This window comes from Crocuta crocuta, unplaced genomic scaffold (genome assembly GCF_008692635.1).
Source record: "Crocuta crocuta isolate KB4526 unplaced genomic scaffold, BGI_CrCroc_1.0 scaffold149, whole genome shotgun sequence".
In the NCBI taxonomy this organism is placed as follows: Eukaryota; Metazoa; Chordata; class Mammalia; order Carnivora; family Hyaenidae; genus Crocuta; species Crocuta crocuta.
Window position 1 is genome coordinate 4,083,466 of NW_027551561.1, and position 14,837 is coordinate 4,098,302.

General features: G+C 47.4%; 1 protein-coding gene across 1 annotated transcript in view; it reads left to right on the forward strand.

Moving 5' to 3' along the window:
- The window catches only part of ABHD15 (abhydrolase domain containing 15), a 6,459-nt gene extending 665 nt beyond the window's left edge, over positions 1 to 5,794 (forward strand). The window contains exons 2-4 of the mRNA XM_077749839.1: positions 15 to 169; positions 323 to 1,187; positions 4,215 to 5,794. Of these exons, the coding sequence (XP_077605965.1) occupies positions 15 to 169; positions 323 to 1,187; positions 4,215 to 4,740 (1,546 nt within the window). The 3' untranslated portion in view covers positions 4,741 to 5,794. The remainder of the gene's footprint in view (positions 1 to 14; positions 170 to 322; positions 1,188 to 4,214) is intronic.
- The last annotated feature ends 9,043 nt before the right edge of the window (positions 5,795 to 14,837 follow it).

The window sequence follows — 14,837 nt, forward strand, 5'->3', positions numbered from 1 at the left end:
GGCTCCGGCTGCAGCAGCTGCAGCCGCCCCGCGGGAGCCGGAGAACCCGCGCCGGGAGCTGTGGTTTATTCACTTCTCCGTTTTGCTACTTCTCAACTGCGGCCCCTGAGGGCGCAGCGACTCAGGGCCTCCTCCGGCAGCTACACCTCTAGCCGGACCGAGGGGAAGGGTCGGCGGGGACTCTGAGGCTCATCCCCACGTCCGGATGCTCGGTCTCCGAGTCTCCCCACTCTCTGCCGCCAACACCCCACTCCTCGGCTCGCTGCCCTCCCCACTCCCTTCCGGCCTGCTGGCACGTCCTCGCTCCCTTTTTGTGGCCTAGGCTCCTTTCACCTTCTGCTCCAGCTTGTCGCAATCGCTGTACAAAGGGCCAGGGGCGGGAGTGGGGGGGCGGGCGAGGGGAGCCGGGGCCNGACCCTGCGTCGGCCCCGCGGCCGGGACCACGAGGAGGAGGTGGACGGCAGCGGCGCCGCGGACCAGTTCAGCGACGGGCGTGAGGCGCTGCCCGGCGGCTGCAGGCTCATCTGTAAGCCGTCGGCGCTGGCCCAGTGCCTGCTGAGCGTCTTGCGACGTTCAGCGGCGCTGGAGCCGCGCCCGCGCTCCTGGCTCTCCGGGCCCCACCTGCAGACCCTCTGCCACTTCGTGCTGCCGGTGGGGCCGGGGCCTGAGCTGGCCCGGGAGTACCTGCAATTGGCGGACGACGGGCTGGTGGCCCTGGACTGGGTCGTGGGCCCGTGCCCCCGGGGCCGGCGGGTCACCAACGCCGGCGGCCTTCCCGCGGTGCTGCTGGTGATCCCCAATGCGTGGGGGCGCCTCACTCGCAACGTGCTCGGCCTCTGCCTGCTCGCCCTGGAGCGCGGCTACTACCCGGTCATCTTCCACCGCCGCGGCCACCACGGCTGCCCGCTGGTCAGCCCCCGGCTGCAGCCTTTCGGGGACCCGTCTGACCTCAAGGAGGCGGTCACTTACATCCGCTTCCGACACCCGGCGGCCCCTCTGTTCGCGGTGAGCGAGGGCTCGGGCTCAGCGCTTCTGCTCTCCTACCTGGGCGAGTGCGGCTCCTCCAGCTATGTGACCGGCGCCGCCTGCATCTCGCCGGTGCTGCGCTGCCGCGAGTGGTTTGAGGCCGGCCTGCCCTGGCCCTACGAGCGGGGCTTTCTCCTCCAGCAGAAGATCGCCCTCAGCAGGTGGGTAACGGAGGCCGCGGGCGGACAAGGGGGCAATAGAGGCAGGCGCTAGGCGGGCCCAAGCCCGGCTCTGCCTGGTATTGAATCAAAGCTTGAACTTCAGCAGAGCTCTCCTCACACGCTTTCTGAAGCTGTCCAAACCCTCTAGCCTAGACAGAACCAGGGAACCAGGTTTAAAGCCATAGATGGACCCGACATCATTATGGTAAAACAGGGACTCCTGGTCTGGGGCCCGTGGCCTCACCTCAGCCCCGGTGCGTCCTAGCAACCTGAGCACCTGCCCCACCTGTAGCAGAGGCAGCAAGTGACCACTTAATTCACACAGCTTGTCAAATCAGCGAAGGGGGCTCTGGAAGCAATTACAAATGATTATCCAGGATGTTTCCTTCTAGTGTCTGAGCCTGGAGGTGCCAGGAATCAGAAATTTGGTGTTACGTGATTTTTAACAATTTTTTGGGCTTGACAAATGTTTTGCGCATGCCTAGGTATGTGCTCAATATTCAATCCCCAAATTTAAAGAGTATGTCAACATAATCTTTTTAAAACCATTTTTAACATTTATTTTTGAAAGAAACAGAGGACGAGTGAGGGAGGGACAGAGAGAGAGGCAGACACAGAACCCGAATCAGGCTCCAGGCTCTGAGCTGTCAGCACAGAGCCTGAAGCGGGGCTCTGTCCCACGAACTGCAAAATCATGACCTGACTGGAAGTTGGTGGTTAAACAACAGAGTCACCCAGGTGCCCCAACATAATCTTTAAAAAATATCTCCAAGAGGAGAGCAATCTACCCCCAGGGTGACAGGTGAGACTTTGGCACCGAGAAGGCCAGAGCGATGTTCGCACATCAAATAAGCACATCTCAGCATGCACTGTTGCTTTCCCAGGAAATAGCAAAATGAGATCAGACATTATAGCAGAAAGTGTGGTGTGCAGAAAGACCTGGGATGTGTAATCCTTGGGTTCAAGTCCTAGCATTGGGTAGGTGCTCAAAAGTGGTAGCGATTGGGATTTCTCTCTTTCCTTTTTTTTAAACATTAAAAATAGATTTCTTATTTAAAAAAACTTTTAACGTTTTTATTTCTGAGAGAGCACGAACAGGGGAGGGGCAAAGAGAGGCGGAGACACAGAATCCAAAGCAGGCTTCAGCCTCTGAGTGGTGAGCACAGAGCCCAGGGCGGGGCTTGAACTCATGAACTGTGAGATCATGACCTGAGTCAAAGTTGGACGCTCAACCCACTGAGCCACCCAGGCGCCCCTAAATAGATTTTTTAAATGTTTATTTTTGAGAGAGAAAGAGAAAAAGCACAAAGGGGGGGAGGGGCAGAGATATGGGGGAGACGGAGGTTCCGAAGCGGGCTCGGGGAGCTGACAGTCGAGAGCCCAGTGCAGGGCTCGAACTCACTGCAGTCAAACGCTTAACCAACTGAGCCACCCAGGCACTCTCTCTTTCTTTCCTTGCCCCGTTTTATTCTGAGAAGGCCAAACCCTGAGTCCCACAATGGCCCGAAGTGCTATCGTGGCAACTCAGAACTTCCGAGCAGTCCTAGGGCAAGGTGTTTATATGGCTTCATTGCCAGTTGCCCTCCCAAATGACCACCACCAGGGCCGACTCTAGGCACCAGCTGGAGGGTAAGGTGAGGAGAGTGGAGAGGAACTCCGGGCATTTAGAATCTGCCCTGCCCGCGGAAGTTTGGGATTGAAAACTCAGGACAAGCCTCTTTGAATGTTTGCAGGAGACACACATCCAAGTTCAACTGGCTCACTCTGGACTGAACCACCCAGAGGAGACTGAGCTACCTGTCCTGGCCTGCTTGTCAGGGTGCTGGGCTGTCTCCGTGGAGGTGGAAACAGCAAGAATGTCCCTCGTCCCCAGAGCAGCAGCTCTCAGGCTCCCTTGTGGGAGCTTACCCTGTAAAGTAATTATACTTCCAGCCACTTCTGCTGCTGCTCGGCCCTCTCTAGGAATACCTGCACCACTGCTCAAGGTCACACTTGTTCACCATTATCTGGACAGCGTATNGCAGTTATTTGCCTTTTTTTTTTTTTTTTTTTTTAGTTTATTTATTTTGAGGGGGAGGGGAGAGGCAGAGGCAGAATCCTAAGTTCAAGGCAGGGCTTGAACTCACATGAGATCATGACCTGAGCCCAGATCAAGAGTCTAACGCTCAACAGACTGAGCCATCCAGGCGCCCCCAGTATATTAGCTTTTTTTTTTTTTTTGAAAGGCTAATACAACCTGAAGTGAAACGTTAATGATGGGGGGAGTCGCCTGCTGGTTTGGATAGTCCGAGCCAGGGAGTTCTGGGAGGGGTTCAGGAGGTGAGAGTTCCAAGCAAGTTCCCTGCACGGGGTTAGAAGCTGTGGTCAGGAGGAGAGCTGTCACTGTGGATCAGTGGCTGTAAAGTCGTTTGCTGCCCCAGTGCTGGGCCGGTAACGCCCAAGTGGCAGGCCTGGTAGGAACTGACACAGGAGAAAGGGAAGAAATGCACTGCTTGTTGCCCTGAAGAGTGCCAGCCCACATTGCCAGACCTTTCCATTTCCTTCGAGAACGCAAGTAGCTGCCTTTTATGTAAAATCTCCTGGTTCTAGACAATGACGGGGCACCTGGCTTGGTCAGTTGGTAAAGCACGTGACCCTTGATCTTGGGGTTGTAAAGTTCGAGCCCCACATCGGGGCATGGGGTTTACTTCAAAAATAAAATCTTCAGGGGTGCCTGGCTGGCTTCAGTTGGAAGAGCATGTGAGTCTTGATCTCCGAGTCATGAGTTCAAGCCCCACATGGGGTGTCGAGATTACTTTAATAAATAAAACTTTAAAGAAAAAAGTTAATACGTTAAAAGGAAATCTTTAAATGATGACAATGGAATGGAAGTCTTAAAAACTGTTATATGGCCAAAGAACATTTCTGGGGCCAGAATCTGGCCTGTGGGCTGCCCCCTCTCCGCCCAGTCTGTAACTTCTGCTGTCAGTTTGTTTTCTCATTCTTCCCTCTGCTTCCTACCTTCCCCGTTGAACTTCTGGCTGCCAGGTACGCCTCGGCCCTGCAGGACACAGTGGACACCCACAGACTGTTCCGGAGCCGCTCCCTGCGAGAGTTCGAGGAGACCCTCTTCTGCCACACCAAGAGTTTCCCCATCAGCTGGGACACCTACTGGGACCACAACGACCCCCTCCGGGATGTGGACGAGGCCGCCGTGCCCGTGTTGTGCATCTGTAGTGCTGATGACCCCGTGTGTGGGCCCCCAGACCACTTTCTGCCCGCCGAACTCTTTCACAGCAACCCCTACTTCTTCCTCTTGCTCAGTCACCACGGAGGCCACTGTGGCTTCCTGCGCCAGGAGCCCTTGCCAGCCTGGAGCCATGAGGTCATCTTGGAGTACTTCCGGGCCTTGACCGAGTTCTTCCGAACGGAAGAGAGGATGAAGGGGCTGAGCAGGCGCCGAGCTTCGTTCCTAGGGGGCCGCCGTCGCTGGGGAGCCCCGCAGAAGCGGGAGGTCTCTCCCTCTTCCCATCTGGAGGAGATCTTTAGCTGGAAGCGATCGTACACAAGGTGAGGCCTGGCCCAGGAACACCCCCAAGTCCTGCACAGAAGAGCAGGGCTGGGCATGCAAGGGTCCTGAAAAGGTGGCGAGGACTGAAGGCAGCAAGCGGTCCCAGCTCCTGGCCACTGACTCAGCCCCTTCTCTCTTGAACTGGTCCGTGGGCAGAGATGGGACATCAGCAAGCTGGTGCTCCCTTTACCCGGAGAGCACTCCCACCCCAGGCTTTGCTCAACACCTCCCGGCTCTTCCTGGTCAGCAGCTGGGCTGTCACGGTCACTGTGTCCTGTCGCCGACCTCTTAAGCCAAAGAATAGCACCACTGAAGCGCATGGACTCAGGAGAAAATGCTCTCACTCGAAAGGACTAAAGAGCAAATGGGTTTACGTATGTCATCGGGGAGCTGTGTCCCACATAAATAATCGCTCTGTGACCCTGATTCTCCAGCTGGAGCTACTCACTGCCATGAGGACAGGATGTTTGTGTCTCACTCAGTCCCACTTCCCTCATTTGGTTCTGTGGTTGTGACTCTCTGCTGACTTCACGCTGCGGCAGCTGTGGAAGCCCCTAGAGCCGCGTGTCTGCGTCAGTGTTGCGTGAGTGTGAGAAAGGCGGCCGAGGCAGTGGGTGCTTGCTGAAGCTGGGGTGGTGAGGTCATGGTATGGAGTGTGTGTGTCTGTGCCTGGAAGACTGAGGTCCTGTCTTTCAGAATAGTCTTGCAAATCTTGGTTGGGCGGATCTGGGGCTTCCAGCAAGGACCTCAAGCCTAGAGAGATCTTAAGGATGATTTTAAGAAAAGGAAGTCCTGGAACGCTTGAGTGGCTCTGTTGGTTGAACGTCCAGCTTCGGCTCAGGTCATGATCTCACGGTTCGTGGGCTCGAGCCCCGCGTCAGGCTCTGTGCTGATGGCTCAGAGCCTGGAGCCTGTTTCGGATTCTGTGTCTGCCTCTCCCCTGCTCACACTCTGTCTCACTCTCAAAAATAAATAAAGATTTAAAGAAAAAAAAAAGAGGAAGTCCTCACACACAGAGTCTGCCAGACCATGGTTCAAAGAGCCAGACACTCAGGAACTCTAGCTATTCCCTCCAGTACCATTCTTGGAGATTATTCCAGAAAACCTGAGGCAAGGCCAATTTTCCCCTGCCACGTGGGCTTTTTCTCTAAGTGGCAAAAAGATACAAACCTTGTATCTTCGGTGTTTTCTGGAAAGTTGCCCTCTTTCCTGACCCTACTACTAGTCTCTTCCTCTCCAGAGCCTGGAGACACACCTGGGACCACAGAAAACACAAGTTCCAAGAGGTTGCCTAGCGCTGACTCAGTGGTTTATGCATATTTCCCATGAGCGTGCTTTTTTCTGGTCAATTTAATCAAAAGGCCATCCGTGTAGATGTAGAAAAAGCTTCTTCCTGGATCTCGCCACTCAGTGACTGGTTTTATGGTGTTTGGTTTTATGAGGAGTAACGCTGAAGACCAGAGTAAAATAAGGCATCATCCAGATTGATCCGCACATACTGGTTTGGATTAGGCCATTAAAAAATACAGCGGCCCATCTACTTCTATGTGTTGCTAAGAGCTTTGCCCTGAAGTTTTAATTTGTCATCAAGAAAGGAGACACCTGCTTTGACCCGAAGCTTCCATCCTGGCCTCACAAACAGCAAAGCAATTTTAAAGAGGAGAGATGTCTATCAAAAGCCGTGTCCTAAGGCTTGAAATGAGGAATTCCTGGGGCCATACTTTTCGGGTTTGGATGATCTTAGTCCAGGCTGCTGCTTCTAGATCAAATAGGAAGAAACTCTGAACTAGCCAAGAGTCTCACCCAAAGTGCAGACAACACTCAGCTGTATCTAAGGCACATTACCCTGTCAGGAAAAAATGTCTTCCCTTCTTCCTCATTTCTTGCTCCTCCTCCTCCACATTCCTCGTCTAACATTCTTTCACCATTTTTGAGCCGGAGAAATAATAAGGAACTGAAATCTAAAGGAGCCATTCTGTTGCTGGTTATCAGCCTTGGCATGGGGCTTGCTGAGGAAGAATTACTGACCTCCGGCCACTCCTCTCCCCCAGCCTCTGGTACTGTGGGGATTTCAGTTAATTAGGGTCTCGCAGTCCCACATGCAGGGCTGAGCATCATTCAGAACTGCCTGCAAAATGGGAAGCAGCCCAGTGGTTTTTAAGCCTTCGGTTTGCAGTGCCCCCCCGGGCTGAGCTCTGGATTGTTTCCGGTATCTGGTATCTGGCCATGGGATTCTGGTTCTTTAAGATAATAGCTTTGGGAGAAATTGTGGTTGGTTTTCTCTTCCTTTATTATAAGAAAGCCAGTTTGTAGGGGTGGGGTGCATGTACCTACATATAAAATTTCCTCTCAGGTGCAGCCCAGGCTTCATTAACTCCCTTTGGCCCGTACCTAAACCCCAAAGTATTTCTCCTCTGTGTCCCTTGTGCTTATGATCTATCTCAGGAAGCTACTTCTTTCTCATCTTCCCATCACTGCTTTTTCAGCTCACTTTGCCAAGACTGTGCAGCCCCTTTCGGGGCATGTCTAGGTGACCCTGTCCTTCAGTCTAACAGTGAAGGCATCGCCCATATTGGCTCCACTTCGGTTAATAGCTAATTATATGAAAGCAGCTGGAAGAACTCCAGGCACACGATTCTGAGAGAATATGTGATCCTTGAACAGAATACCAAGTTATGAGTTTGAGGAAGGAAAAACCAAACAACAAAACAAAACTAGCCTCAGAGAGGGCATCAGAACAGAAACAAACAAAAACAAAACTAAGACAACCCAAGGAAGTACCTCTGAGTCGGGTTTCTAGGTCTCAAGTCTTACAGGATCCTCTCGGGCCCTCATTCACTTGCTTGCCTTCCTTTTGGTCTCTTCGTTATTTATAAACACCTTCAAATGGTAGGAGAAAACAAAGAAACAAAAAAATTCCCCCAAACGCCACGGCTTAAAGGAGGCGAGACCTCAGATGTAGGTGGAGTCCTCTGTCTCCTCCCATTGGATCAGAATGCCAGGAAGCAAACAGCTGCCTCGAAGGTTGAGCTCTTAGTAGTGAGTTCTGGTCTCTGATACCTAAGACTGTGCTAGCTAGAACTTGATTCTCTTAAAGAATTAGTATTTCATGTATTTATACATAGGTTTCTAGGGAGGCTTGGCCAGAGACTACGGTATGAAAAACAAAGCACCAAATCCTCACTTTGAGGCGCTATCATCTCTGTTTTGGGTGAAGGTATCCTTTCTAAGACGTGAGTACTGTTAGAAAAAAGTCGACACAGGAAATAGCATCTTGGCTTTATATATAACCTCAAAATTACCCCAGACTCAGAATCTCCTCTGTACTTACTTTCCACCCAGACCACAAGAGCCTTTGTCAGCCACCCTGAGTAATACCACGGTATCTTCCTTTAGAATGAACTTCAGCATGCATTCCTCTCCCTACTTAAATAAGCAGACACAATTGGCCACTTTGGTAGGACTTCGTAACAATGCCAATGAGTATTTGTGATTCTACAGCCACGCCACAATGAATGGCATCAGAAATCTTCCCTACTTATTAGAGTTTGTGAGACAAGATTGACAAGTTCTACATAGGGAGTGCCTGGAGACGGAATGAGCGCCTCAGGAAGTAGCAAGTCCCGTGTCACTGGTGGGACACGCAAGCTGGACTGCCATTTGGCACACATCAAGGATGGGACATGTGCTAAGAGATAAGGGGGGGCCTACGTTAGTTTTCTTTTTTTTAAATGTTTGTTTTGAGAGAGAGACAACATAAGCAGGGGAGGGGCAGAGAATCCCAAGCAGGCTCTGTGCGCACATCTCCCTTGCAGTAGAATATGTGAGATTTCACAAACCGTGAGATCATGGAGCCAAAATCAAGAGTTGGATGCTTAACTGACTGAGCCACTCAGGTGCCCTGCCTTTTTTTTTTTTTTTTTTTTAAGTAAACTCTACAACCAATATGGGGCTTGAACTCACAGTCCCAAGAGCAAGAGTAACGGGCTCTACTGACTGTGCCCCAAGCCAGCCAGGTGCCCCAAGGGTGGCCTAGATTAAAGTCTCTTCTCATCTGAGAGTTAGTGAATTGAAATAATGCTAATGAGCTCGGTGGGTTGTAAAGACTTTTGGTTGGTTGGAATCAAGATCACAGACCTGATCCAGAATCTGGGAGTTGGAAGATGACATAAAGATCTTAATGGAAATAACCTTGCCAAGGGGCACCTGGCTGGCTCTGTTGGTGGAGCATGTGACTCTTGATCTCAGGGTTGTGAGTTCGAGCCCCATGTTGAGTGTAAAGATTACTTATAAATAAAATCTTAAGAAAATAATAACCTTGCCAAAGTGACCAGAGGATGTTTTTCAGATACCCAATAATTTTGCTCTAAAGTATCCAGGAAGCACTAAGAGTTTGAAAGAAAAGTGGAATTTCATTAAAACAATCAAAAGACACTAACACATCAAAAATAAATGTCTCTAGCCCCCGTGCCTCCAGCTTTCCTGTGTAATGAGGTAATACACTAGTACTTATCACCAGTGCTGTTGAACAGAAACTTCTCTCCAACTTGTTTGCCTCTGAATAATAAATTCAGAGTCTCCCTGCAACAATGGAATGTCATTATTTTTTAAATCTCCAGAAACAAAGGCTCTGTTTGTCTTCTGAAGTCCTATGTGTACTGAGCCATGCCTGCTTACCGACCTGCAGAGTTAACAGAGCCTTGCTGCACATTCTCTCTTCGTTGGCTGTTGCCTCACTTCTGTCCATCCAGCTTGTGTTCCCAGACACTATCCAGTGGCAGCTCTGTTTAATCAAAAACCAGGCCTCCTGCTCTGGGCTAATAATTTCCCAGCAAGCTCAAAATCCCCTGATCATCAATGGTACCTACATAGACATATTTTCCAGTGAGTGATTAGTAACTTGGGTGTTGAACAGAGTACTGAGGAAGTAGCCTGGAGATATGGGTTCTATTTTCTACTTTATCCGTGACTCGTAGGACTTCGGGAAAGTTATTTTACAAGTTGTTCCATATGAAAAGATTGAGACTGTAAATAGGCCTTAATTCAGAAGGTCTGTTGGGATATAATAAAACAATAAAAGTAGGTAGGTCCTAGGGGCGCCTGGGTGGCTCAGTCGGTTAAGCGTCCGACTTCGGCTCAGGTCATGATCTCATGGTTCGTGGGTTCGAGCCCTGAGTCGGGCTCTGTGCTGGCAGCTCAGAGCCTGGAGCCTGCTTCAGATTCTGTGTCTCCCTCTGTCTCTGACCCTCCCCTGCTCATGCTGTCTCTCTCTCAGAAATAAATAAAACATTAAAAAAAAATTTTTTTTTTCAAGTAGGTAGGTCCCCTTCTCTGAGTCTACTTAGTCTGTCAACCAGAGCTCAAAGACCTCTAGGATGAGGTGGCATCTGCCTTCAGATCGGATTCTCCAGTTCTTACAAGGCCAAGAAGTTCCAGTTATTAATTCTATGGCAAAGCTGGGAAGGGCCTATATGAGCTGGGTCCTGGGCTTCTCAGTTGAGGACAAACTCTCCCTACCCCCTGCCCAAACACAAGTGCACACACACTCTGATAACCATGTTATAGCTAATAGGTTGCACACTAACTCATTTGTTCCAGCTCCAAACCATCTGTTTTCTTAGTTCTTATAAAGGATGGTCAGAAAAGACGTGGCTTTAAGATCTCACCATTATTAGTTATGGGGCTAAAGCCCAGACCTCAAATCAATCAGGCCGTACTTTGCCTTTTCCAGTCTATCACTGGCTGAGATGACAGTAAATAATGCCCATTTTAGACTTCATAAAGCATGGTAACAAAAGGGGAAAGAGTCTGTCTTCGGAGCTGCTCTAGTACACAGCTCTGTGGGGGAAACCACACACATTAATCTATAAATGGCACCCATAAGGTTTACTGCATAGCCTGCACAGCCTCAACACCCTCAACGACTCTTGTCTTCCTCTGCCATTAAGAACAAGTATCTGCAGATATAGTAGCAATTAAAGTCACTAACTGGCCACGGCACATGCAGAAAACCCCGTTCTGCAGCTGGCATCTCTGGGATGCAAGTGATAGCCCTAGCTTATCGCCACTGTGGCTGAGAGCTAGCCAAACTCTACGGTAGATGTCTATTTATGTTCAAAATTCTTTTACACTCAGGTAGGATAGGTTTTGACTGTTGAAGCATAGCTCAGAGCATAACTCAAGAGCATCTTTGATGTGTTCAGACAATGACAAATTAGGCATTTGCTTTGGGTTGACAACAGAGGATATATAAGCTGCAAGTTTACACAGCTCTCCTTCCACTACAGTTTGAAGAGCTAAAATGTGGGGAGAATGCAGAAAGAAATCTTTTTTTAAAATGTTTTTAAATGTTTATTTTTGAGAGAGAGGATGGGAGTTGGGAAGGGTCAGAGAGAGGGAGCCACAGAAACTGAATCAGGCTCTAGGCTCTGAACTGTCAGCACAGAGCTCAATGTGGGGCTTGAACTCACCGACTGTGAGATCATGACCTGAGCTGAAGTTGGACGTTTAACCCACTGAGCCATCCAGGCGCCCTAGAAATGTCGTTTCTTAAGCATTTTTTGAGTTCCTCCAAATTCAAGGTAGGAGGTTAGAAATGTTGGCCATAGGAGATCTAGGATCTAATCGTCGCTCTCCCACATAATTACACTATATAAAATGTTAATATTGAAATAGCTAAGTGTCAACATACTAGGAGTTAAAAATCTGTGTTAAAAAGTTAAAAGTGGGGCACCTGGGTGGCTCAGTTAGTTAAGCATCTGACTTTGGCTCAGGTCATGATCTCACAGTTTGTGGGTTCAAGCCCTACATCGGGCTCTGTGCTGACAGCTCGGACCCTGGAGCCTGCTTTGGATTCTGTGTCTCCCTCTCTCTCTGCCCCTCCTCTGCTCATGCTCGGTCTCTCTGTCCAAAAACCAAAACAACATGTTAAAAGTGCTTTTTCAGACACTATTCTCTTCAATAAAGTAGGTAATAATTACACTTTTAAAAATGACACTTACAGGGCACCTGGGTGGCTCAGTTGATTGAGCGTCCGACTTTGGCTCAGGTCATGATCTTGCACTCTGTGAGTTCAAGCCCCACATCAGGCTCTATGCCGACAGCTTGGAGCCTGGAGCCTACTTCCGATTCTGTGTCTCCCTCTCTCTCTGCCCCTCCCCTGCTCACACTCTCTCAAAAATAAATAAATGTAAGAATTAAAAAAAATTTTTTTAATGACACTTAAAAGCTTCTAATTAGGGTGCCTGGGTGGCTCAGTGGGTTAAGTGACTGATTCTTGGTTTCAGCTCAGGTCATGATCTCACAGTTCGTGGGTTCAAGCCCTGTGTCAGGCTCTGCACGGTCAGCTCAGAACCTGCTTGGGAGTCTCTCTCTTTCCTTCTCTCTGCACCTCCCCTGCTCATTCACTCTCTCAAAGTAAACAAGCCTTTAAAAAAAGTTATCTAATTAACATGAAACTCCCTCTTCCCAAATTAGCCTCTGACAAAAATAGTCACATTAACAGCGCAACAGGGCTAGATTAGAAATTTTTCCCATATTGGGGCGCCTGGGTGGCTTAGTCGGTTAAGCGTCCGACTTTCACTTAGGTCATGATCTNGTTAACAGCGCAACAGGGCTAGATTAGAAATTTTTCCCATATAGAGGCAGAAAATATGATTTTCAAATCAGGGAAGGTAAAACCACCCACATGAAACCACCATTTGAAGTTCTGTACAAGGTCCAAGAACTGCATACACTCGTGTCTGTGTGTGTGGGAGGAGTTGCAGTTACACAGACTGTAACCCGGGTCTACATAAAACCAAAGAACCTGCATCAAACCATTAAAACCTAAATGAGAACCACCTCACACCCACAACACAATCGCCCACTTCATTCTCTGGGCAAAGAGAATTTGAGGCCATTTGATTAAGAGGGTTTACGTCTATATCAGAGTTCACTCTTCCCTGTATCTTACACATTTTTTGTAATAACCCCAACATCCAGCACAGTGCCTGAGATTAATAGTCACTTAACTGAAATATACTTTATCTTTGGAAATAAAATTACCTTAAAAAACTAAGCAGACACTCTGTGTACTAAAATTACTTTATTACAGTTGATTTTTTTTAAACATTTCCTTTGCTATGATACAAAGGATACTTACAAACAAAATATTACATATGACCTTGTTTTCGCTCTTATGTTCTGACAACTTGGTAACAGCTTTAAATGCACAATCTATACAATTAATACAGGTTATATATGAACTATAAGGTATGTTGAACCAGAAGAATACTGACAATATACTGTACAATAAGCCTTACCAGTTAGTGCTGCGGACCATTTCTACCAAAAGGAAAATGCACATCTGTACAGTCACCTTTACCAGCTGGTGCTGACAGTGAGGGAGAGGCTTCTTCCCCATTGCAACCCTTGATAAGCCTCCACTGTGGGCATCTGTTTGGTCCGAAAATTGAGAGGACTGTGTATATTTAAAAGTAGTCATCGGTAAAGTGGCAGAACATCACTTTCAACATGATAATCTCTCACCAAAAAAATCAGTCCTAGTTTTAAAAGACCACAAGTCCTTTGTCTACCGTGAAAACCCTACAGGCTCAAGGGCTTTGGGAGATGAGAAGATGAAGGCTGCCAAAAAACGAGGCAAGAAACCAAGCCAAAATCTAGGTCTTGCAAAATCTTCATTTTCCCCTTCACCAAAGGGAAGTAGAAATGTACAAATTCATTGATGAACCTCAATGATAACGTATCAGTTAGCTGATAACCCTCATTTTATCTGGACTCCTGACTTGTGGGAATAACTGAAAGAGATCGTGAATAATATATACCACTTTTAGAAAAGAAGTTCTTGCTTAGTTAACATATTCCTTTTAGCCACCAAAGCTGGTCCTGGGCTATTACAGGTGTGCATTCATCTCTCAATGGTCTACTCAGAAATGATAAGGTTACAGCTTTTTTTCTTTTCTTTTTTCTTTTTTAAATAAAAAAGCAATTGACTGAAGCATTTTTCTTTTTGTTTTTAGGTAAATAGCAAAAATAAAAATAAAAACCAATCCTGGCATTTGCACAAATGATGCAAATGGAGCGACGTGGCCTGTAAGGTAAGGGGTTAGTAGAAAGGAAGAGAGAAGTGAAGAAAATTCAGAGAAAACGATGTATTAACTTTTCTTCTTAAAAATTTCTACAATACATGTGCAAAAAAATCATGCTGGTTGAGGAAAACAAAGGGAAATGAGTATATAAAACTAAAAACATAAATAATATGTTTGGATGACTGGTGAAAGCAGAAACCAACCTGGGTTACAAAAAGGATTATACATTCAAGATGCTCTTAAACCCAGTGGGATAACTTATGTTAAAACTGTGTTAATAGTTAACGTTAAAAATCTCAAGTTTGTTTTTAAATCTTCACAATACAAGCAAAGCTGTTTTAAAATATACACTATACATATTTCTCAAAGTCTCTCCAACCTCATTAATGCGCATTAGGCTATCTTTTTCATATACTAAAACAAGGGGGTTCTGAAAGCTAGGTTGCTCAGAGTAACCCATCCATTATTTAAATGTTTGTCTTAAGTTTTAAATGGGTTAAAAATTTTAGCAGACTTACATAAATAGGATTTAGCAACACAAGTGTTAATTTAAAAAACTCTAAAGCATTTACAAATTATCTGGTTGGAACAGTGTGGGAAAGGTATGTGCACTATTACTTTAAAATGTTATTTACATCAGACCACTGCTTTTGTAAAAATTTCTCTAAAAGATAAAAAACAAAACCCAATAAATTTGGAGAATTAACCTATTCTAACCTAGCACAGAAGGATCAAAAAAGGAAAGGTAAAACACGAACAAAATCATCTTCTAGTAGAAACCCCACATGTCCTCTCCACTTGGATTTTGCCCTATGAAACCACCTGCAACTCCTAATAGGCTCGTATATCAAGTGTCAAGATAATGTGGTAAAATATCTTGTCAGATAAATTACTGGCCTCAAGTGGACTTTAAAAAAAATTCTTCCACCTTGCTGTCTCTGGCTTGGATTATTTTAGGACACATACATGTAATTAATTGGAGGGGCACTCTAAGTAGGCACAATTCCCATT